At 44.9% G+C, this 23214-nt stretch overlaps 1 protein-coding gene across 1 annotated transcript in view; it reads left to right on the forward strand.

Annotated features, from left to right (window-relative positions):
• The first annotated feature begins 660 nt into the window (after positions 1–660).
• Positions 661–23214, forward strand: part of LOC124717164 (D-erythrulose reductase-like) — a 59780-nt gene continuing 37226 nt past the window's right edge. The window contains exons 1-2 of the mRNA XM_047243934.1: positions 661–726; positions 6897–7161. Of these exons, the coding sequence (XP_047099890.1) occupies positions 675–726; positions 6897–7161 (317 nt within the window). The 5' untranslated portion in view covers positions 661–674. The remainder of the gene's footprint in view (positions 727–6896; positions 7162–23214) is intronic.

Consider the following 23214-nt stretch of genomic DNA (forward strand, 5'->3'; position numbering starts at 1 on the left):
GTAAACCTGAATTTAATGTCTGAAGATGGCCTTGTAAGCCGAAAACCGGTTTACATTAAAACAAATATTGTAGAACAAAAGCAAACTGGTGCTTTTCATTTATTAATATGTTGCTTATTTTTGTAATCAGCATCACTGAAATCCCACAAACACCCATGCAAAGCCTGAGATATCCAGAAAGTGAACATTATTCTCCGTTCCTCACTTCATATTTCCGTTTGTCTACACTCTACGAACACACATAACGTCGAAACTCTTGCAACTAGTGTCGCCAAAGTTAGAACACGCCGGTAGCGTAGTTGCCCGCAACCTAGTGTCGTCGTGTAAACCAGGCTTTAGTAAAAGCAAGTAAATATGGTAGATAAACAAGCTGTCTCTCGCAATCTACGCAGCACTGCATGCTTCAATGGGAATCTCCACACTCGGTGCTCTCTTCGCTGCCCGATGGGACAGATAAGCCGTCAGTAAACACACCCGTCGATCCGATCCACAGAGGTGGCGGTTACGTAAAGGCGACTCATCTCCGACTGACCTCTGCGTCCTGCCCAACCGCCAGACCAGACTGATCCTCACGTTGACCTCTCGCATGACGGCTGCAGAGGCTGCGGCTACGGTTATTTAAGCGCCGGAGCGATAGCGCCCGGCGCACTTTGTACGTGTTCTGTGCTTCGGACATGGAGATCAGCTTCAAGAACCAACGCATCCTGGTGACGGGAGCGGGTCGAGGTACATCACCGTAGCGACAAAGACAGTGCAATACTTTATTAATAATTTCTACCGCTTTTTACTAGTATTTATTAGCACGAAGCGTTTCGATAGCATGCTGCCATCATCAGTTGCATTACAGTTACGTGTATAAGGAGCAGCCAAATGAAAACGAGACAGGTGGGAGAAAAATAAAGTATTATATCAAAAGTAATCGCTATAACTGATAACACAGTTATCCCACTGTAAGACAATAGCGTCAACCCTTTCGTGGAAAAATGTTTGTGGTTGCTTACAGAACCGTGATGATCCTCAGGAACGCATCTCTTCGTCCGAAGCGAATAGACAGCCACGAATGTTTTTCTTTAGATTCAAAAAATGGCTCTGAGCACTATGGGACAACTGCTGAGGTCATTAGTCCCCTAGAACTTAGAACTAGTTAAACCTAACTATCCTAAGGACATCACACACATCCACGCTCGAGGCAGGATTCGAACCTGCGACCGTAGCGGTCCGCGGTTGCAGACTGCAGCGCCTAGAACCGCACGGCCACTTCGGCCGGCGTTTCTCTTTAGGTCTCCAAAAATATGGAAACCACGTGCAGAGGGATCGGGACTGCGTGGAGCATGCGTAAGGGTTTCCCAGCGGAACATCTGCAGCATAGTCGAGACAGTATTTATTAGCACGAAGCGTTCCGGTAGCATGCTGCCATCATCAGTTGCATTACAGTTATGTGTATAAGGAGCAGCCAAATGAAAACGAGACAGACGGGAGAAAAATCCTGTGACAGAATGATACCGTCTGTCAACATTTCTGGACGTTTAGATTTCAATGTCTGCAGAAAGCCCACGTACCGCTGTGCGTTAACTGAGGCGCAGTGTTCCAGAAAGTTAATGAGCAGCAGGCACTGTCAACCAAAGAAGACGTTCATCGTGACTTTCCGGAGCTTTCGTGCCAGTTGTTTCGACTGTGCTGCAGAAGTATCTCTGGACAGCCGTTAAATTTCTTCCATACAGTGCCGATCTTTCCCCATACGATTTCTGTGTCAACATTTCTGGACGTTTAGATTTCAATGTCTGCAGAAAGCCCACGTACCGCTGTGCGTTAACTGAGGCGCAGTGTTCCAGAAAGTTAATGAGCAGCAGGCACTGGCAATCAAAGAAGAAGTTCATCGTGACTTTCCGGAGCTTTCGTGCCAGTTGTTTCGACTGTGCTGCAGAAGTATCTCTGGACAGCCGTTAAATTTCTTCCATACAGTGCCGATCTTTCCCCATACGATTTCTGTATTTTTAAGCACTAACGAAAGACATTCGTGGGCGTCGATTTGCTTCGGACGAAGACGTACACGCCTAGGTGCAGTCATTGTTCCGTAGGCAACCGCAAATATTTGTCCGTGAAGGCGCTGACTGTCTTGTCGTAAAGGGGGATAAATGCTGTCAACATTTACGCCAATTACTTGTCAAATGATAATTAGTTTACTTTCTTTTTTTTCATTTGTCTGGTTTTAATTTGATTGTCGCTGAGATATTAATACGAGGTTTTATGTTTATTTCCTGAGTGTGCCACTGAGGTTATATAATCAAAATTTAACCCTATACGGAAAAATTCAACTATTTGAGTGCATACCTTAAGTGAGTTATACACTCCTGGAAATTGAAATAAGAACACCGTGAATTCATTGTCCCAGGAAGGGGAAACTTTATTGACACATTCCTGGGGTCAGATACATCACATGATCACACTGAGAGAACCACAGGCACATAGACACAGGCAACAGAGCATCCACAATGTCGGCACTAGTACAGTGTATATCCACCTTTCGCAGCAATGCAGGCTGCTATTCTCCCATGTAGACGATCGTAGAGATGCTGGATGTAGTCCTGTGGAACGGCTTGCCATGCCATTTCCACCTGGCGCCTCAGTTGGACCAGCGTTCGTGCTGGACGTGCAGACCGCGTGAGACGACGCTTCATCCAGTCCCAAACATGCTCAATGGGGGACAGATCCGGAGATCTTGCTGGCCAGGGTAGTTGACTTACACCTTCTAGAGCACGTTGGGTGGCACGGGATACATGCGGACGTGCATTGTCCTGTTGGAACAGCAAGTTCCCTTGCCGGTCTAGGAATGGTAGAACGATGGGTTCGACGACGATTTGGATGTACCGTGCACTATTCAGTGTCCCCTCGACGATCACCAGTGGTGTACGGTCAGTGTAGGAGATCGATCCCCACACCATGATGCCGGGTGTTGGCCCTGTGTGCCTCGGTCGTATGCAGTCCTGATTGTGGCGCTCACCTGCACGGCGCCAAACACGCATACGACCATCATTGGCACCAAAGCAGAAGCGACTCTCATCGCTGAAGACGACACGTCTCCATTCGTCCCTCCATTCACGCCTGTCGCGACACCACTGGAGGCGGGCTGCACGATGTTGGGGCGTGAGCGGAAGACGGTCTAACGGTGTGCGGGACCGTAGCCCAGCTTCATGGAGACGGTTGCGAATGGTCCTCGCCGATACCCCAGGAGCAACAGTGTCCCTAATTTGCTGGGAAGTGGCGGTGCAGTCCCCTACGGCACTGCGTAGGATCCTACGGTCTTGGCGTGCATCCGTGCGTCGCTGCGGTCCGGTCCCAGGTCGACGGGCACGTGCACCTTCCGCCGACCACTGGCGACAACATCGATGTACTGTGGAGACCTCACGCCCCACGTGTTGAGCAATTCGGCGGTACGTCCACCCGGCCTCCCGCATGCCCACTATACGCCCTCGCTCAAAGTCCGTCAACTGCACATACGGTTCACGTCCACGCTGTCACGGCATGCTACCAGTGTTAAAGACTGCGATGGAGCTCCGTATGCCACGGCAAACTGGCTGACACTGACGGCGGCGGTGCACAAATGCTGCGCAGCTAGCGCCATTCGACGGCCAACACCGCGGTTCCTGGTGTGTCCGCTGTGCCGTGCGTGTGATCATTGCTTGTACAGCCCTCTCGCAGTGTCCGGGGCAAGTATGGTGGGTCTGACACACCGGTGTCAATGTGTTCTTTTTTCCATTTCCAGGAGTGTATGTTTAAATCATCTCATTGATGTCGGTAGTAGGTACTAAAATCCATGGAGAAGAAATAAAAACTTTGAGGTTCGCCGATGACATTGTAATTCTGTCAGAGACAGCAAAGGGCTTGGAAGAGCAGTTGAACGGAATGGACAGTGTCTGGAAAGGAGGATATAAGATGAACATCAACAAAAGCAAGACGATGATAATGGAATGTAGTCGAAATAAGTTCGGTGATGCTGAGGGAATTAGATTAGGAAATGGGACACTTAAACTAGTAAAGGAGTTTTCCTATTTGGGGTGGAAAATAACTGATGATGGTCGAAGTAAAGAAGATATAAAATGTAGACTGGTAATGGCAAAGAAAGCGTTTCTGAAGAAGAGAAATTTGTTAACATCGAGTATAGATTTATTTGTCAGGAAGTCGTTCCTGAAAGTATTCATATGGACTGTAGCCATGTATGGAAGTGAAACATGGACGATAAATATTTTGGACAAGAAGAGAATAGAAGCTTTCGAAATGTGGTGCTACAGAAGAATGCTGAAGATTAGATGGATAGATCACATAAGTAATGATGAGGTATTGGATAGAATTGGAGAGAAGAGGAGTTTGTGGCACAACTTGACAAGAAGAAGGGACCGGTTGGTAGCACATGTTCTGAGGCATCAAGGGATCACAAATTTAGCATTGGAGGGCAGCGTGGAGGGTAAAAATCGTAGAGGTAGACCAAGAGATGAATACACTAAGCAGATTCAGAAGGATGTAGGTTGCAGTAAGTACTGGTAGATGAAGGAGGTTGCACAGGATAGAGTAGCATGGAGAGCTGCATCAAACCAGTCTCTGGACTGAAGACCACAACAACAACGACATTGATGTCTTGACTTACGAGGTGCGTTCCATATTGAATTACACGGTATTTTTTCACATCATTCAGCGTGCGGCGTATGACTGATCGCTATAGTTGCAAGTATGTAGTACTTTGGTCAAACCATAGGTGGCAGGGTAGTCGCTTTAAGTCCCACATGCTGTCATTACGTGAGTGTGCAATATGTGGTGTGATCATCAAAGACAGCCCTGGAAGACGTGGTTTCTGTGGAAGGAGGGTGTAGCCACCGCTGATATTCGTAGGCGGCTGGTGGCAATTTGTGGAGAGTGTGCACCGTCATTAAAAGGTGTTCTAGCAACGCGACAACCCGCCCCCTTACGATTACGATTCGGAAGACTACGGCTGCCAAAGCTGAAATGGGGTTCCAGGTACTGCCACACGCATCGTATTCTCCTGACTTTTCACCTTTTGATTGTCACATACTCAAGCCTATGAAGAAACCTCTGTGCAACATCACTTCACAGGCTTCCAGGATGAAGGTTCAAAATGGTTCAAATGGCTCTGAGCACTATGGGACTTAACTTATAAGGTCATCAGTCCCCTAGAACTTAGAACTACTTAAACCTAACTAACCTAAGGACATGACACACATCCATGCCCGAGGCGGTCGCGCGGTTCCAGACTGTAGCGCCTACAACCAATCGGCCACCCCGGGCGGCAGGATGAAGGTAATCTGAAATACTTGTAAACACGTGTCTGTATGTATCAAGTTACTATGTGATAAATGTATAGAACAGTGTTAATATTAAACCTTTGAATGTAAACATGTGGAGCTCACGCTACACGATGTGAAATGCAGACTAGTCGGTATATTAAACAACCCGTCTGCAAGAAAGTAACCCGTCTTCAATGGAATTTACTTATGCTGTCGGACTGCAAAACAAAATTATTCCGATTAGAATGTTATCCCTGAATACAATTAATCTTTATCTTTAGCCTTGAAAACAATCACTGTACCAGAACCGTTACTCTAATTACGGAGGAAATGAAGATGTAGGTAAACGCATCTGACTTTCTGATAAACTGCTTGAAAACTAACAAGATAGCACTTTGCTGAAATCTTTTACTAATATGAAACCTCTGAATTATTATGATATTTCCACAAATACGTACATTCCGACAATCGCTGTATTTTACAGTGCACATGGTTTTGTTGATAATTAAATCTGTTGGCCAATCTGTGCCCAAATTTCATTTGCCGTACTTGAGATATGCAATGCAAGATGGTATCTCACAAATTTTCACAAAAAATGCTTTTATAGCACACGCGATGTGCAGTAAAGTGGAAATGAGCGTTTGGCGTCATTGGCCGGGAGGCCCCTTACGGGGCAGGTCCGCCCGGCTCGGTGCAGGTCTTATTACATTCGACGCCACATTGGGTAATCTACGCACCAGATGGGGATGAAATGATGACGAAGACAACACAACACCCAGTCCATGAGCGGAGAAAATCCCCGAACCAGCCAGGAATCGACCTCGGGCCCGTAGCACGGCACGTCTTCCTGTCGGGACACCTTCATTCTGGAAATCTGTCTCGATACAAACGTACCTCACCACGGCTATTGCCCCGTGCTAAGCCATACATCAAATGGGCATCTGCCAACTCCGCATTTGTAAACATTGCACTGACTGCAAAACCACGTTCGTGATGAACACTAACCTGTTGATGCTACGTACTGATGTGCTTGAAGCTAGTACTGTAGAGCAATGAGTCGCATGTCAACACGAGCACCGAAGTCAACATTACCTTCCTTCAATTGGGCCAACTGGCGGTGAATCGAGGAAGTACAGTACATACTGACGAAACTAAAATGAGCTCTAACATGGAAATTAAGCGTTTCCGGACACATGTCCACATAACATCTTTTCTTTCTTTGTGTGTGAGGAATGTTTCCTGAAAGTTTGGCCGTATCTTTGTGTAACACCCTGTAGATTTATGACCTTTTCTCAGACCATGGTTCAAATGGTTCAAATGGCTCTGAGCACTATGGGACTTAACTGCTGAGGTCTACAGTCCCCTACAAATTAGTACTTAAACGTAAGGACATCACTCACATCTGTGCCCGAGGCATGATTCGAAACTGCGACCATAGTGGTCGCGCGGTGCCAGACTGTAGCGCCTAGAACCGCTCGGCGACTGTGCCCGGCTCCAGACCGTGGTAACACTTGTTTGTGGACAATAATTGTTTTTTTGGATTTCAGATCTGGCATTGTTGTGATTTGCTTGTGACGGGCCATTGTCTGTGCCTTCCAGGGATCGGCCGCGAGGTGGCGCTGTCGCTGGCTCGGTGCGGCGCGCAGGTGGTGGCGCTGTCCCGCACCCAGCACCACCTGGACACGTTGGTGGCCGAGGCTAAGGCCGAGGGCTTCTCCATCAGCCCCCTGTGTGTGGACGTGGCCGACTGGGCGCGCACCAGGCAGCTGCTGGCCGGCCAGCCGCCCTTCGATGGGCTCGTCAACAACGCGGGCATCGCCTGCCTCAACCACTTCGCCAGCGCCACCAAGGACGACGTCGACAAGTAGGGCGCTCGCCTCTCAGCTGCAGCCATTCAGTGTATACCGACCGTGTGCCAAATACACTGCTGGCCACTAAACTTGCTACACCACGAAGACGACGTGCTACAGACGCAAAATTTTACCGACAGGAAGAAGATGCTGTGATACGCAAATGACTATCTTTTCAGAGCATTGAACAAGGTTGGCGCCGGTGGCGACACCTATAACGTGCTGACATGAGGGAAGTATCCAACCGATTTCTCATACACAAACAGCAGTTCTCCGACGTTTCCTGCTGAAACGTTGTTGTGACGCCTCGTGTAAGGAGGAGACTTTGATAAAGGTCGGATTGTACCCTATCGCGATCGCGGTTTATCGTATCGCGACATTGCTGCTCGCGTTGGTCCAGATCCAATGACTGTTAGCACAATATGAAATCGGTGGGTTCAGGAGGGTAATACGGAACGCCGTGCTGGATCCCAACGGCCTCGTATCACTAGCAGTCGAGATGACAGGCATCTTATCCGCATGGCTGTAACGGATCGTGCAGCCACGTCTCGATCCCTCAGTCAACAGATGGGGACGTTTGCAAGACAAAAAACATCTGCACGAACAGCTCGACGGCGTTTGCAGCACCATCGACTATCAGTTCGGAGACCGTGGCTGCGGTTACCCTTGACGCTGCATCACAGACACGAGCGCCTGCGGTGGTGTACTCAACGACGAACCTGGGTGCACCAATCCCAAAACGTCATTTTTTTTTCGGAAGAATCCAGGTTCTGGTTACAGCATCGTGATGATCGCATCCGTGTTTGGCGACATCGCGGTGAACGCACATTGGAAGCGTGTATTCGTCCTCGCCATACTGGCGTATCACCCTGCGTGATGGTATGGGGTGCCATTGGTTACACGTCTCAATCACCTCTTGTTCGCATTGACGGCCCTCTGAACAGTGACATTTCAGATGTGTTACGACCCGTGGCTCTACCCTTCATTCGATCCCTGCGAAACCCTACATTTCAGCAGGCTAATGCACGACTGCATGTTGCAGGTCCTGTACGGGCCTTTCTGGATACAGAAAATGTTCGACTGCTGCCCTGGACAGCACATTCTCCAGATCTCACCAACTAAAAACGTCCTGTCAATGGTGGCCGAGCAACTGGCTCGTCACAATACGCCAGTCTCTACTCTTGGGATACAGAAAATGTTCGACTGCTGCCCTGGACAGCATATTCTCCAGATCTCTCACCAACTGAAAACGTCCTGTCAATGGTGGCCGAGCAACTGGCTCGTCACAATACGCCAGTCTCTACTCTTGATGAACTGTGGTATCGTGTTCAAGCTGCATAGCCAGCTGTACCTGTACACGTCATCCAAGCTCTGTTTGACTCAATGCCCAGGCGTATCCAGGCCATTATTACGGCCAGAGGTGGATGTTCTGGGTACTGATTTCTCAGGATCTATGCACCCAAACTGCGTGAAGACGTAATCACATGTCAGTTCTAGTATAATATATTTGTCCAATGAATACCCGTTTATCATCTGCATTTCTTCTTGCTGTAGCAATTTTAATGGTCAGTACTATACACCGAACAGCCAAAGAAACTGGCACACCTGAATAATATCGTGTAGGGCTTCCGTGAGCGCGCACTGTTGCAACACGATGTGGCATGATCTCCACTAATGTCTGAGATAGTGCTGCAGGGTTGTCTATAAATCCGTAAGCATACGAGGGGGTACAGATGCTGGGATGCCTAGCACATTGCTAGGCATCCCAGATACCCTCAATAAGGTCCATGTCTGGGGAGTCTGGTGGCCAGCGGAAGTGCTTAAACTCACAAGAGTGTTCGTGGAGCCACTCTGCAGCAATTCTGGATGTGTCTGGTGTCACATTGTCCTGCTGGAAATGCCCAAGTCCGTCGAAGTGCTCAATGGGCATGTCACTTGTCGTATCTAGACGTATCTGGAGTCCCATTAACTTCAACTGCACACACCCCACACCATTACAGAGCTTCCACCAGCTTGAACAGCCCCCTGCTGACATGCTGGGTCCATTGATTCATTACGCTGTCTCCATACCCGTACACGTTCATCCACTCGATACAATTCGAAACGAGACTCGTCCAACCAGGCAACATGTTTCCAATCATCAACAGTCCAATGTCGGCGTTGACAGACCCAGGCGAGGCGTAAAGCTTTGTGTCGTGCAATCATCAAGGGTACACAAGTGGGCCTTCGGCTCTGAAAGCCCATATTGATGATGTTTCGTTGAATGGTTCGCACGCGACACTAGTTGACGCCCCCGCATTCAAATTTGCAGCAATTTGTGGAATGGTTGCACTTCTGTCACGTTGAACGACCCTCTTCAGTCGTCGTTGGTCCCGTTCTTGCAGGATCTTTTTCCCGTCGCAGCGATGTCGGAGATTCGATGGTTTACTTGATTCTTGATATTCACAGTGCACTCGTGAAAATGCTCGTACGGGAAAATCCCCACATCATCGCTGTCTCGGAGATGCTGTGTCCCATCGCTCGTGCGCCGACCATAACGTACAAACTCACTTAAATATTGATTACCTGTCACTATAGAAGCAGTAACCGATCTGACAACTGCGCCAGACACTTATTGTCTTATACAGACGTTGCCGACCGCGGCGCCGTACTCTGCCTGTTTTCATATCTCTGTATTTGAAGACGCATGCCTATACCATTTTATTTGGTGCTTCAGCATAGCTGGGCTACTAAAGTCCACGACACAACAATACTGTTCAGAGTAAAATTTCTCGAAGCTGTGTGAAGTATTGATATGTTCACACATGATGCTAAGTCTGGCACACCACCATAATGTTCAGAGTTAAAATTTCATGAAGCTACATGAAGAAGTCACAAATACAAACGATGTGCATTTAAAGTTCCTGAAGCTAGTTGTCAAAAAAATCACAATTCCAAAAGCCATTCTGTGTAGTTATTGAAGGTATTTTAATTCCATCTTTGCAACTACAAGAAAATGTGTGTTTTTGTTGCTCAATACATTTTGCATTATTGAAATAAAAAAATATCGGTGTTCTTATATGAGAGATATTTACAAATTGACTTTCCTTCTAAATCGAAAGTCGTCTGTTAAAAACCATACTGATTTTACTTGCAGTATTTCAAGCCTGGTTTTTGCTCTTACCAGGCAACGAACTGTTTTTCAATCTTGAAACAAAGCCACTTTATAAATATCTCTCGTTACAGGCCACAGTTGATGTTTTATATCAATGAAACGGAACCCATTTGCTCACAAAAGCACATATTTCCTTGTAGTTGCAAAGAATCAGTTAAAATACCTTTGATAATTATAAAGCAAATGTGGACAAATGGTGACACAAATGAAGAATTCTGTTTAAAGTTCAGCATGCTAGCAGTCGAAACTTTTTAAGTTTCAGATTTTCTGTAGTAAACTTCTCAAGTACGTGAATGTGCTGGCTGAAAAATTTCAATCAGTTAAGCTGCCGCTGCTACGCCCATCCTTCTTCAGTGATTGCTCTAAGCAAACTGTCTGTAGCCAATATGGCCGTCGCCCTTAAATAGAAACGATACGTCGTTGCATTTAACTTATTGCTACTACGCATATTAGACACGAAATAAGACCAGAACTCCACCGGCTTTCCTGTTGTCCCATTAGATTTTTGATGTAGTCCTTAGCTTTCTCGATATCTTTATCAGTGAGGTAATTAACGTGTCCTTATTTACTATTACTTGTTATTAAACCTAGTGTCGGTGCACAAAAATAGCAAATACCCTCCTCTTTAAAAGAATCTGTGGAAAAAGTAGAGAACCAGCTGCCTGAACCCTCATTCTGCCTTCCTCATCAAAAATTTTTCCATGTGAACTTATTCGCACGTGTTGTAGTGAAGCCTTCATACCTAGCATTTCTCTCCTGCTACCACTGCCTACATCCGTCTCTCTCCCACTGTTTCCTTTTTCTAGCATCCGTCTCTCCCACTGTCACTGCCTTAATCCCTTGCTGTCACTCTGCTTATGATTGTCTCCTTCTCTGCTAGTTTCACTGTCTCTCTGCCCCACAGCCATTGTCTTTGTCCCATTACTTTTCTGTCCCATTGCCACTGGCTCTCTCTTCCTCGCTTACACTCTGCTGTCTTCCACTTCAGCCATCATTGTCTCCTCGCCACACACGTCCTTCACGATGGTTCACTAGGGGTTTTGAGCCCGAGACCAGGAAACTGTAGCAAGTGTAGAGGGTAGACGAAAGATGACAAGTTCTTTCGTGTTCATGTTCACCGGTATGGGGGAGCCCACGACCCCCAAGTCAATATATGGTCTCTTTTTTATTTCTGCTGACCTTTATTTTTTGCTCCCACTGCTGCTGCCTCCATCCATCTATCTTTCTCCTTTACTGCCACTGCCTCTCACTGACTTTCATTATCTCCTCCTATAACACCCCCCTGCTTCCCGGGATTTGCGAAATTACAAGTTAACCATGACTGTGAATTATGAATTTTGACCCATGTCGGGATAAGGCATCCGAATCCGAAGTAAATAATGATTATTCCGCGGGAAACAGGAGACGTAATAACTTGATCGTTACAGAATGAGTAATTTCATTCAATAACGATCGGTAAATGAAATAATGGAAATAATTTGGAAATAAATTTTGCCAGTGGAAATTTTGCTGAAAGAAATGATTAAGTTAAAATCAATTAAAAAATGGGTCGCCAGCTCAACTGATGAGCGACAGTACTGTTAAGTACGGGAATAATTGTGTCACAAATAAAGTTTACCTGTTTGCAGCGCAGCAGGTGGAGCGGGAACTTTTACGTAAGGGCTGTGTCAGGCTCAGTAGTCATATAAAATAATGTGATAACGATCTAACTACACCTAAACATTAATTTGTCAACTAAGTGCAGTGCTGACAACACAGATAATTATCTATGGAGATTTTGAATAATTGACTGTAATTCTGTCTTTAAAATTACGTACTTTGCACAGTTTAATCTACTGATAATGAAATATATTGCCAATAATTGATTAACTATGTTTTGAACGATAATAATTCATTAATTGGGCGATTGTCGGGTGCAATAAGCTTTGTAGTTTCATGAAATATCCGTGAACTAACTTCAGCTGAATATGCATTGAAATAAATCTTAATAATGCAATTTATTACTTCAGTCTATTATTAAGTTACTACGGTTGGCGTAAGCTTATTAAGTGCAACAATTAACTACGATAACCAGTCTGAAATTTGCTCTTCACCGTCTATGCAAATAATGTGATAATTAACATATTTTCTCTTGATAATGGCGTGACATACTCGTTTCAATAACGTAAGGATCGGAAGGAACCTACTTGGTGTTGTAGTCGGGCGGAATGTAACTGCGACACTTCGATTATAAAGCGCTTGTTATTAATTGTTCAACTTCAGAGAAAAGCAGTCACTGGCAAGCCTTCTACAATTTTATCCTACGAAAATTACGTAGATCTTACTTCCCTCGTTGTCGGTGGATCGACGGAAGTCCACGGCGGTGACAATGTGGCAGCGGGCTTTTACTGTTGCGACTTGGGCCCAAAGTGCGCTTCACATTTAAGCCCTCGTTTCTTCAGAACTTTGCCCATTAACCCATAATAACTTGCCCGGCCATGCTTCCAGATATGCCGACCATTACTTCCCCGTCGTACTTAGATCCACACACTAGCCGTTAGATGTAACACAGCTAGGACTAGCAGCACTCGACTGTAAGTCTTACTTCGAGCACGGCGTCACTGCTTCTACTGCCTGCTGGCGCGCTCCCGCGCCCAGTGGCACGACAAAACAATCTGACTTCAACGTTAACTAAATATGCCCTGACTTGCCAATGTTAAATATTACATAATTTAAACATAGTACTTACAATACATATTTACACTAGACAATACATCGTATACAAACAGTTTGGTGTGTTAAGTAAGCGAAAAAATTCATAGCAAGGACTGCGTTGTAGCGTCACACTCCCTCTTTGACTTCCACTGCTGTTGTCTTCGTCCATCTCTCTTTCTATTTCACTGTCACTTTCTATCTCCATCCTTCATGGTCTCCTCTCACTTCCTCTTCCACTGGCAGTGCCTGCTCTATCTTCCACCGTCAGTGTCTCTCTGCTACTCTCTTCCAGCGCAAAAAAGCAATATGTTCGCATTCCAAAATTTTTGGTGAGGAAGGCGGAATGAGGTTTGATGCAGCTGGTTCCCCACTTTTCTGTCAGTTTCTTGCAGAGAAGCACATTCACCTTTTCTTGCCAATGGCAGAACGAATTTTCAGCTGGCTCCCTTCTTCTCACTGTTACAGCAGGGTGTGCTGCTTGTACAGGGTGGTCAGAACCAATCTGAAAAACTTGTAAGGGTATTAGAGGATAGTCGGAAATTGTTAAGAAAAAATTCGACATGTTGCATTCTTTCCGAGTTAATTTGCACTGAAGTTAGCCAACCGAGCCGTTGTGCATGCAAATTCAAGCACCCCTTCAGAGACAGTGCCACCAAATGTGTTCTCCATTTGGTATCTTGTAACCGAACAAAAGATCGATACAAAAATTGGACATCGTTCAGTGGAAAAGATCCAACCCGAGCCAAAGACTGAGCAGTCTCGAGTGCTATCAACTACGCTGTCACAACAAGTGACACTAAATGTATCTTGTGGGCCAATTGAATTTGCGGGCGCAACGGCCTGCCTGGCTAACTGCAATGCTACCTAACTCGGAAACGGCGCAACTCATGAAGTTTTTTCCATAGCATGTACTTCTCAGCACATTCTACAAGCTTTCCAGACTCTTTCTCACCAACCAGTATAAAAGGAATGCTTTAGGTCAGCTATGTTTTGACTGTTTATTCATATGCTTCGACATATTTATACACTTTGATGATGATGATGATATTTGACTTCCGGGAATTCAGTCAGGTAACACTTTCAGCGGTCGCTGAAAGTGTTACCTGGCTGAATGCCCGGAAGTTATTTGAAAGTTGTATTCGCCAGGAGAACCTCAGATCTCCCATGATGATATCTGGTTTGTGGGGCGTTAAACTGTGTGGTTATCAGCGCCAATAGAAACTTCTATCTTGTCACTGTCCAGTCTCGCCACTTTCCCGAATGACGATAAAATGATGGGGACAACAAAATGGTTCAAATGGCTCTGAGCACTACGGAACTTAACTTCTGTGGTCATAAGTCCCCTAGAACTTAGAACTACTTAAACCTAACTAACCTAAGGACATCACGAACATCCATGCCCAAGGCAGGATTCGAACCTGAGACCGTAGCGGTCGCGCGGTTCCAGACTGATGCGCCTAGAACCGTTCGGCCACTGCGACCGGCTGATGGGGACAACACAAACACACACAGCCCCCCTGGATGTCGGGCCAATATGGTGGGCGACAGTTCGGTTGGTATCGCACAGTTTTCTGGGTACGTATTCGGCCTGGAATCTCATTAATTGGGGTAGAGTGAGCCCCAATGACCAGGGAAGAGATTTCTGAAGACACCACAGACGGCGGTGGGATACCGACTTGACTGTCGTCTGCTGTACGCCTCAACAACGAGGAGGATCTCCACGGCAATCTTAAAGCACAACACAATGTAGACGGTATCCTACGCTCTGTTTTCTTTCCCTTCATAGCAAGCCAACCTGGTCTTACATTTCAGCAAAATAACGCCTGTCCGCACAGCTCAAAAGTTTCTCCTGCATGTCTTCGTTCTTGCCAAATCCTTACATGCCTGGTAAGGCCGCCGGATCTCTTCCAAGCTGAGAACGTTTGCAGCAGGCAGGGCCACACAGTTAGTTCGGGATCCATTTTTCTGAAACTCTAATCACTTATTTGCCTCTACATGTATTTCACGTGACATGTCCAAGAGAAAAGACACATCGCATTCATACTACTGATTCGCCTCGATGGGGACTAAATCCACAAGCTACAGCGCAGATACACAACATCGTTCGGTCTCCAGCGGGAATCTAGAAGTAGTGAGCATGGGGGGCGTGGATGGGGTCTGCTGATAGGTGGCGCTGGATGGGAGTGAACGTCGGCCGGTGGCCGCGCCTAAATAGTCCGTCGATTTGCGATGACTGCTGTGTCCGGATGGCACAGTGCTTAACGCATCTGTCAGCTGTGTAGGAGGTCCAGTATTCGGATCCAGCGCCAGTACACATTTTCACTCGTCGCCTCTAATTCTGCGGGAAGTTCCTATGCAACTGATATGATGAGTTCCTTCCCATTCCTTTTATTACCCCCCCCCCCCCCCGCCCCTTCAATTCACATAATACTTCACATCTACCGATTTCCGTCCCATTCGTATAATTCTTGCGTGGTGCGTCTTTTTTTTTTTCTTTGAGTGTAAAAACACTCACTATCATTGGACCGGTAAAAGACATACCTCACTGATAAGTAGAGATATAATTTTTTTATATCAGAGTTCAAACAACGCCTTTTCGCTACAGATGTAGTTTCTTTTGCTTTTTTTTCGTTTCGGTACTCACATTTGTTACCACTAATGCGACATGGCACCCGATCCGGAAATATACTCTAGTAAGAGTTAGTTACTTCCCTAAATCACGCTTAATACTCCAGATCCGCCATTCTGTCCCTTTGTGACGAATTTCAGATGATTAATTTATATTGTCTAAAATCTGTTCTTACATCCGGTCTGATACAAAAATTCGACTGAAAACGGTCTACTGCAGCTGCTTCGCATTGTTTTAGGTATTAGGGCATAAATATGCGTAGGCAGTATGTCCAGAAATCAGAACAACAGGCAAGGGATCCTGTTTCACTGCAACTGGCCTTTACCCCCTTAGGGTAGGGAAAGTGATCAGTGTGCAAGCCTTCAGAACGATGTGTATTGTTTCTATATATCACTATTTCTGTTAAACACTTCCGCCTGCTTCGCTGAGTGGTACGTGTTTCCCTACCATGCAGTGGGTCTGGTTTCGACTCTGGCTGGGTTGCAGTTTTTCTCTGCTCCTGGACTGGGTGTTGTGTTGGCCTCATAGTCATTTCAGCATCAGCGACGCGCAAGTAGCCCAATGTGGCGTCCCTGTAATAAATCTTGCAACCTGGTGGCCGAACTTCCCCAGAAGGGGCCTCGTGGCCGCCAGTGCCGCACGATTGTTTCATTTTCTATCAAAAATACTCGGCGTGATACCTAATTATATGCAGATTTAAAATGTAGAAGTGGCAAGCATCTGCCAACAACCACGAGTTGTCAAAAATTCAATTTTTTTTGGTGTGGCCACTTCACTCCCCTTGATGTTAACCTGATATTGTGTGGTTCTCATTATATTGCATCATACTTTATGCACTATCTTATCAGAAGTATCCGCACATCTGGTAGTAGATACTGATGTGGGTTGTGTGCACTTTCTGCCTTCGTAACGGCTTGAACTGTGCTGGGAGCGACTTCAGTGAAATGAAATGTCGTCTGGCTGGGGCTTCCCGTCGGGTATGCCAGTCGCCGGGTGCAAGTCTTTCGAGTTGATGTCACTTAGGTGACTTGCGCATCGATGGGGATGAGATGATGATGAAGACAACACAACACCCAGTCCGTGAGCGGAGTAAATCTCCGACCCAGCCGGGAATCGAACCCGGGCCCCTTTGCACGGCATTCTGGCCAGCTGACCATTTAACTATCGGGGCGGACAGCTATTTCAGTGAGGTGTCTCTCTGGAGTGATGGCAGCCCATTCTTCCGCAAGAGCCGAAACCAGAGGAGATAGTTAAGTTGGACGCTAGCGTCTTGATCTGAGTCGACGTTCTAGCTCTCTGCAGACTCAAGACTCTGGACAGGCCAGTCCATTTCTGGATTGTTATTGCCCACAAACCATAGCATCACAGATGCTGCTATGCACCGTCATGCTGACACTAACAATCGTCCTCACCAAACTGTTCTCCTAGTACACGCAGTACACAATCCCGTTAAATGTGTTCATATGCTTCCGCATTTAGCGTTTACTTGGGCGCAGTTAGGGGACCACAACCTAAGCACGAAAAGGTCCCTATACCGAAACACCATCACATCCTAACTCCACTGTTGGCGCTACAAGTGATGACTGGTAGTGTTCTCTACACAATCATCAAATCCAAACCCTTCCATCAGATTGTCACAAGGTGTAGCATGAGGCTCGAAATAACTCGTTTCCAGTCATCCACTGCCCAGTGGCAGCCCAAGTATCGCCTAGCATTGGCTGCAGAAATGTTTGACTTATGAGGAACTGCTCGACCGTTGTAGCTGGTTTTTAACTTTCTGTCATTGTGTTACCTGGACTGCTGGTAGATGTTTGGAACTCACCAGGGATTCCTTCCACCAATTTCGTGCGACTTTATACAGCCACCCACCACGATGATAGACGGTTCTGCCCATCAGTATATCAGGTCTCCCTCATCTTGGTTTAGTTGTGGTTGTTCCATCCCGTTTCCACTTCACGATCACAACACCAACAGCTGACTTGGGCAGCTTTACAAGTATTGAAATATCCTTGACGGATTGATTACTCAGGTGACATCCAATGACCAGTCCACGTGTAAAGTCAATGAGCTCTCCTGACCGATCGATTGTCTTCTTACTGCTTTACTGACTACGCATTTTTTTTCTTTATTTTGATTTCATTCCCCTGTCACACACGGGCAGGGGAGGGCTGGCAGCGGCACAATCGGCCACTCTTCATCCGAGTGACATTATGCTGAAATAGAGAGAGAAAACTGCACATCAAAGAGGTGGAAAAAGGGTTACATAAAAACATGATAAATGCAGACAATGGGGGTTAAAACATACACTTACACAGTGATGTTCATTGTGGGACAGTTAAAAAAAGGCGACGTAAAGTTAAAACAACACAGTTGGCGAGTCGTGGAGCATTTAAAAGACACTGCAGTCACACGCACAAGTTGAAAGTTGGCTACAGTATGAAAACACACAGAACAAAACCATGGTAAGCGATGGAGGACACACAAAGACCTGTCGGAAGGGACCTGCCGAGAGAGGGGGGGCAGAGAGGAGGGAGAAAGAGGGGAGAGGAAAGTGCAGTGGGGGGCCCCAGGATGAGAGGAAAAGAAAAAAAGGGGGGGTTCGGGGGAGCACGAAGAGGCAGGAGGGATGGAGTGGGCCTCCTTTTATAATGGCATGTCCACCTCTCATGACATCTGGTGGTCAATTCTGAAATACACAGGATGTCCAGACACTTCTGATCAGATAGTGTAGATGCTTGAAAATGGTACAAAAGCCGAAATCGCAATAGTAAAGTAAATTCACTGTCAGCAAAAAACGAACATGGTGTCATTCAAATAAGTAAAATCGTTATTCCATTGCAGCCAACGGTAACAACGGTTTCCGTCAGATCGCCGAAGTTAAGCGCTGTCGGGCTGGGCTACCACTTGGATGGGTGACCCTCTGGTCTGCCGAGCGCTGCTGGCAAGCGGGCTGCACTCGGCCCTTGTAAGGCAAACAGAGGAGCTACTTGATCGAGAAGTGGCGGCTCCAGTCTCGGAAACCGACATACGGTCGGGGGAGCGGTGTGCTGATCACATGCCCCTCTATATCCGCATCCAGCGACGCCTGTGGGCTGAGGATCACACAGCGACCGGTCGGTATCGTTGGGCCTTCATGGCCCTTTCGGACAGAGTTTAGTTTAGTTCAGCTTGTTCTTTTATGTCTATACATCTCTTGTAAGTAAGATTAAAGTGTGGCAATAACAGACAGAATTGATGGGGAAGATATGCCAAACGCATGGATACAGATCTTTCGATGAGTGCCCTTGTTATCGACTTAGAGACTAACCGAGAGCAACTCACTTCAGTAGGTACGGTACTAATGTGAACATTTTCGGCAAAATGCCTTTTGTCTCGGATCCCATAATCTACACATGATACGCCGGATCTTCAACAACATGTTGTAAACTAAATAACTTTCTTAACAGCAACAATAATTTTTTAGAACATTTCTCTTGGAGAAACAGCTGTCTGGCTAAAAATGGATTAAAACCATCTCAACTGCAATAAAACATGTCTTTATAATGGTACAGGCTTTGGTCAGACTGTGACCATGACCGACACCAGTAAACATTATGAATAAGTGTTTTTTATTGCGGTAGAAGTAATAAGAAATGTAAATATGTTTACAGGTTTAGTACTTATTTACAGGATTAAAAAATGTTCTGAGATAGCAAAGGCAATCAAGGATATACAAATACCAAATATTGCAACAATAGCATTTCTGAAGATAAAAAACCTCTCCAGTAATATCCTAATAAAACAAGGAATTGAAATTATGAGTTGTTATCTGATAACCCATAATAAGATTACTACTGCGGAATGTGCAGAATAATTTAATTTTTAGAATTTGTGAATAAGATAGCTTTGAGATGCGCTGGCACCTTGATATATTTTTGAATGATTTATAATGACAGTTTTTTGCCAAGTTTCCACAGCTAAAAGAAAACAAAAACTATATACGATAAACATTAAGTCGACGATTCCTTATTACTTATAGAGGGTGACACCAAATACATAAACGCATTTACGCAAACAGTAGGCAGTATGCATCCAAAACTATCTTTTACTGCAGAAGCAGAAAACGACAACTCTACTAATTACCTAGGCCTTACCATTAAAAAAGTAAACAATGGACATAAACTTTCCATTTTCAAAAAACGCACATGCACATATAAAGGGTGATTCACGAAGATACGCAAATATTTTAATATGTGATTCTGCAAGTAAAACTAAAAACAAAAGTTCATATAAACGTAGGTCCGCAAATGTTTAGTTACGAAGTACAATAGTCTGTGTCCTTACCATAACCAAAAGTGCATCATTTACATCCGGGAGATCTTGCCCTTCGCTTGGAGTTGTGCAACTGCTTAAGTACTAATCGACAGTTACAAAAGTACATTTTATTTACTGATGAGGCACAGTTTACTCGAGATGGTATAATCAATTTACGTAACGAGCACGTATGGTCTGAAGCAACTCCAAGTGCAACAGTGCAACGCAATTTCCAGCAGCGATTTAGCATATATGTGTGGCGTGGTATAATCAACATACACTTTATTGAACCATTCATTTTCCTAGGATGTCTAACTGGCGAGACGTACTTACAATTGCTTCAAGAAGAAATGCCCCGCTTGCTCGAAGATCTTCCATTTGCTACGGGATTGCACATGTATTTTCAACACGAGGGCCCGCTTCCGCACTTCATCAACGCCGTTACCACAGATTTAAATGAACGTTTTCCCCAGAAATCGATTGGTCCTGGTGCTACACGTCTGTGGCCACCCAGATCGCCCGATTTAACACCAATGAATTTTTGTGTATGGGAACGGATGAAAGACATAGTTTATGAGGGCAAAGTCAATACACGCGAGGCATTACTTGCTAGCATTACGAATGCAGTAGGCGAAATTAACACCAACTCTGTGAAACTGATACGAGCAACAAAATCTGTTCACACACGTGAGCTAAATGCATTGAACTCAGTAGAGACATTTTTGAACATTTATTGTGAATGTATTGTGAAATTGTATGTAGACTGTAAAACTTCCTTAAAACTGAGCTTTGTTTTTTCCGGTTTAAAATGAATTCACGTGTGCAGTGGTATTAATAAAAGCAGATTATCTGACACATTCATACAGTTTCAGTTAACGTTATCATCATATTTCCTAAATTAAATTCTATAAAACTTCTGTGGAATACTTTGTGCAATTGTCTGGAATTTAAAAAACAAGTTGGGCCAAGTACTTAATAAATTAAAAATTTTACGACATCATTTCTTTGCTACTCTGCATGGTCTGGAAAAGTACTCCAGATACACGTCTGGGAAATGTATTATTAGATTCACCACGCCAATAACAATTAAAAAATGGAAATCGTGCTTTACTTTAACCTCACACGGTTTTGCGATGCCTTGAATTAGCAAAGTTGCTAAATTTCTGGAAAAATCTTTTACTAGGCCTATCCGAAACTCCGTAACTAAACATTTGCGGACCTATGTTTATACGAACTTTTTCTTTAGTTTTACTTCTAGACTAAATCATTAAAATATTTGCATATCTTCGTGAAACATCCTGTATTTATCATCAACGTCAGTTCACTCCTTCATCCACGATATAAAACAGCTTTCTACACCTCTTTCGTTCTCCCTTGACCGACAGTGAAATACGCAAATAACTCAGTATTTTAAAGCAGATTGCAATAGCCGATGGTTTTTCTGTAAATGGTAGTGGGCAAACACTTGGCTCGGCCAGAACACAGTACTAACCAGAAAAAGATGAAAACCATCCCGCTGCAATTTCACAGTAATGCGGCCCAACAAATAGAGACAAGTTTCATCAAATCTAAAGTTGGATGTGGTTTTCAAGTTAATAAGCTCTAAAACTTCGCGTAAATCAATTGTTGAGAATCGCAGATAACAAATTTGACCGTTGTGGTATACACACGATCGGGATCAATAATTGTGTTTAGTATTACATTGACCAGATCAGCCACTCTTTTAATATAAGGTTTAACGATAGAGGGTCTATACAGGGGCGATGTTCTTGAGGACAATATTACGGAAATGGAAGAGGAGGTAGATGAAGGTGAAATGGGAGATACGATACTGCATGAAGAGCTTGACAGAGCACTGAAAGACCTAAGTCAAAAAAGGCCCCTGGAGTAGACAACATTCCATTACAATTACTAACAGCCTTGGGAGAGCCAGGCCTAACAAAACTCTACCATCTGGTGAGTAAGATGTATGAGACAGGCGAAATTCCCTCAGACTTCAAGAAGAATGTAGTAATTCCAATCCCAAAGAAAGCAGGTGTTGACAGATGTGAAAATTACCGAACTATCAGTTTAATAAGTCACAGCCGCAAAATACTAACGCGAATTCTTTACAAACGAATGGAAAACCTGGTAGAAGCTGGCCTCGGGGAAGATCACTTTGGATTCCGTAGAAATATTGGAACACGTGAGGCAATACTGACCCTACGACTTATCTTAGAAGAAAGATTAAGGAAAGGCAAAGCTACGTTTCTAGCATTTGTAGACTTAGAGAAAGCTTTTGACAATGTTGACTGGAATATTCTCTTTCAAATTTTGAAGGTGGCAGGGGTAAAATACAGGGAGCGAAAGGATATTTACGATTTGTACAGAAACCAGATGGCAGTTATAAGAGTCGAGGGGCATGAAAGGGAAGCAGTGGTTGGGAAGGGAGTGAGACAGGGTTGTAGCCTCCCCCGATGTTATTCAATCTGTATATTGAGCAAGCAGTAAAGGAAACAATAGAAAAATTCAGAGTAGGAATGAAAATCCATGGAGAAGAAATAAAAACTTTGAGGTTCGCCGAAGACATTGTAATTCTGTCAGAGACAACAAAGGACTTGGAAGAGCAGTTGAAAGGAATGGACAGTGTCTTGAAAGGAGGGTATAAGATGAACATCAACAAAAGAAAACGGGGATAATGAAATGTAGTCGAATTATATCGGGTGATGCTGAGGTAATAAGATTAGGAAATGAGACACTTAAAGTAGTAAAGGAGTTTTGCTGTTTGGGGAGCAAAACAATTGATGATGGTCGAAGTAGAGAGGATATAAAATGTAGACTGGCAATGGCAAGGAAAGAGTTTCTGAAGAAGAGAAATTTGTAAACATCGAATATTGATTTAAGTGTCAGGAATTCGTTTCTGAAAATATTTGTATGCAGTGTAGCCATGTATGGAAGTGAAGCATGGATGATAAATAGTTTAGACAAGAAGAGAATAGAAGCTTTCGAAATGTGGTGCTACAGAAGAATGCTGAAGATTAGATGGGTAGATCACATAACTAATGAGGAGGTATTGAATATAATTGAGGAGAAGAGGAGTTTGTGGCACAACTTGACTAGAAGAAGTGATCGGTTGGTAGGACATGTTCTGAGGCATCAAGGGATCACTAATTTGGTACTGGAGGGCAGCGTGGAGGGTAAAAATCGTAGAGGGAGACCAAGAGATGAATACACTAAGCAGATTCAGAAGGATGTAGGCTGCAGTAGGTAGTGGGAGATGAAGAAACTTGCACAGGATAGAGCAGCATGGAGAGCTGC

This window comes from Schistocerca piceifrons, chromosome 9 (assembly GCF_021461385.2).
Source record: "Schistocerca piceifrons isolate TAMUIC-IGC-003096 chromosome 9, iqSchPice1.1, whole genome shotgun sequence".
Classification (NCBI taxonomy): Eukaryota; Metazoa; Arthropoda; class Insecta; order Orthoptera; family Acrididae; genus Schistocerca; species Schistocerca piceifrons.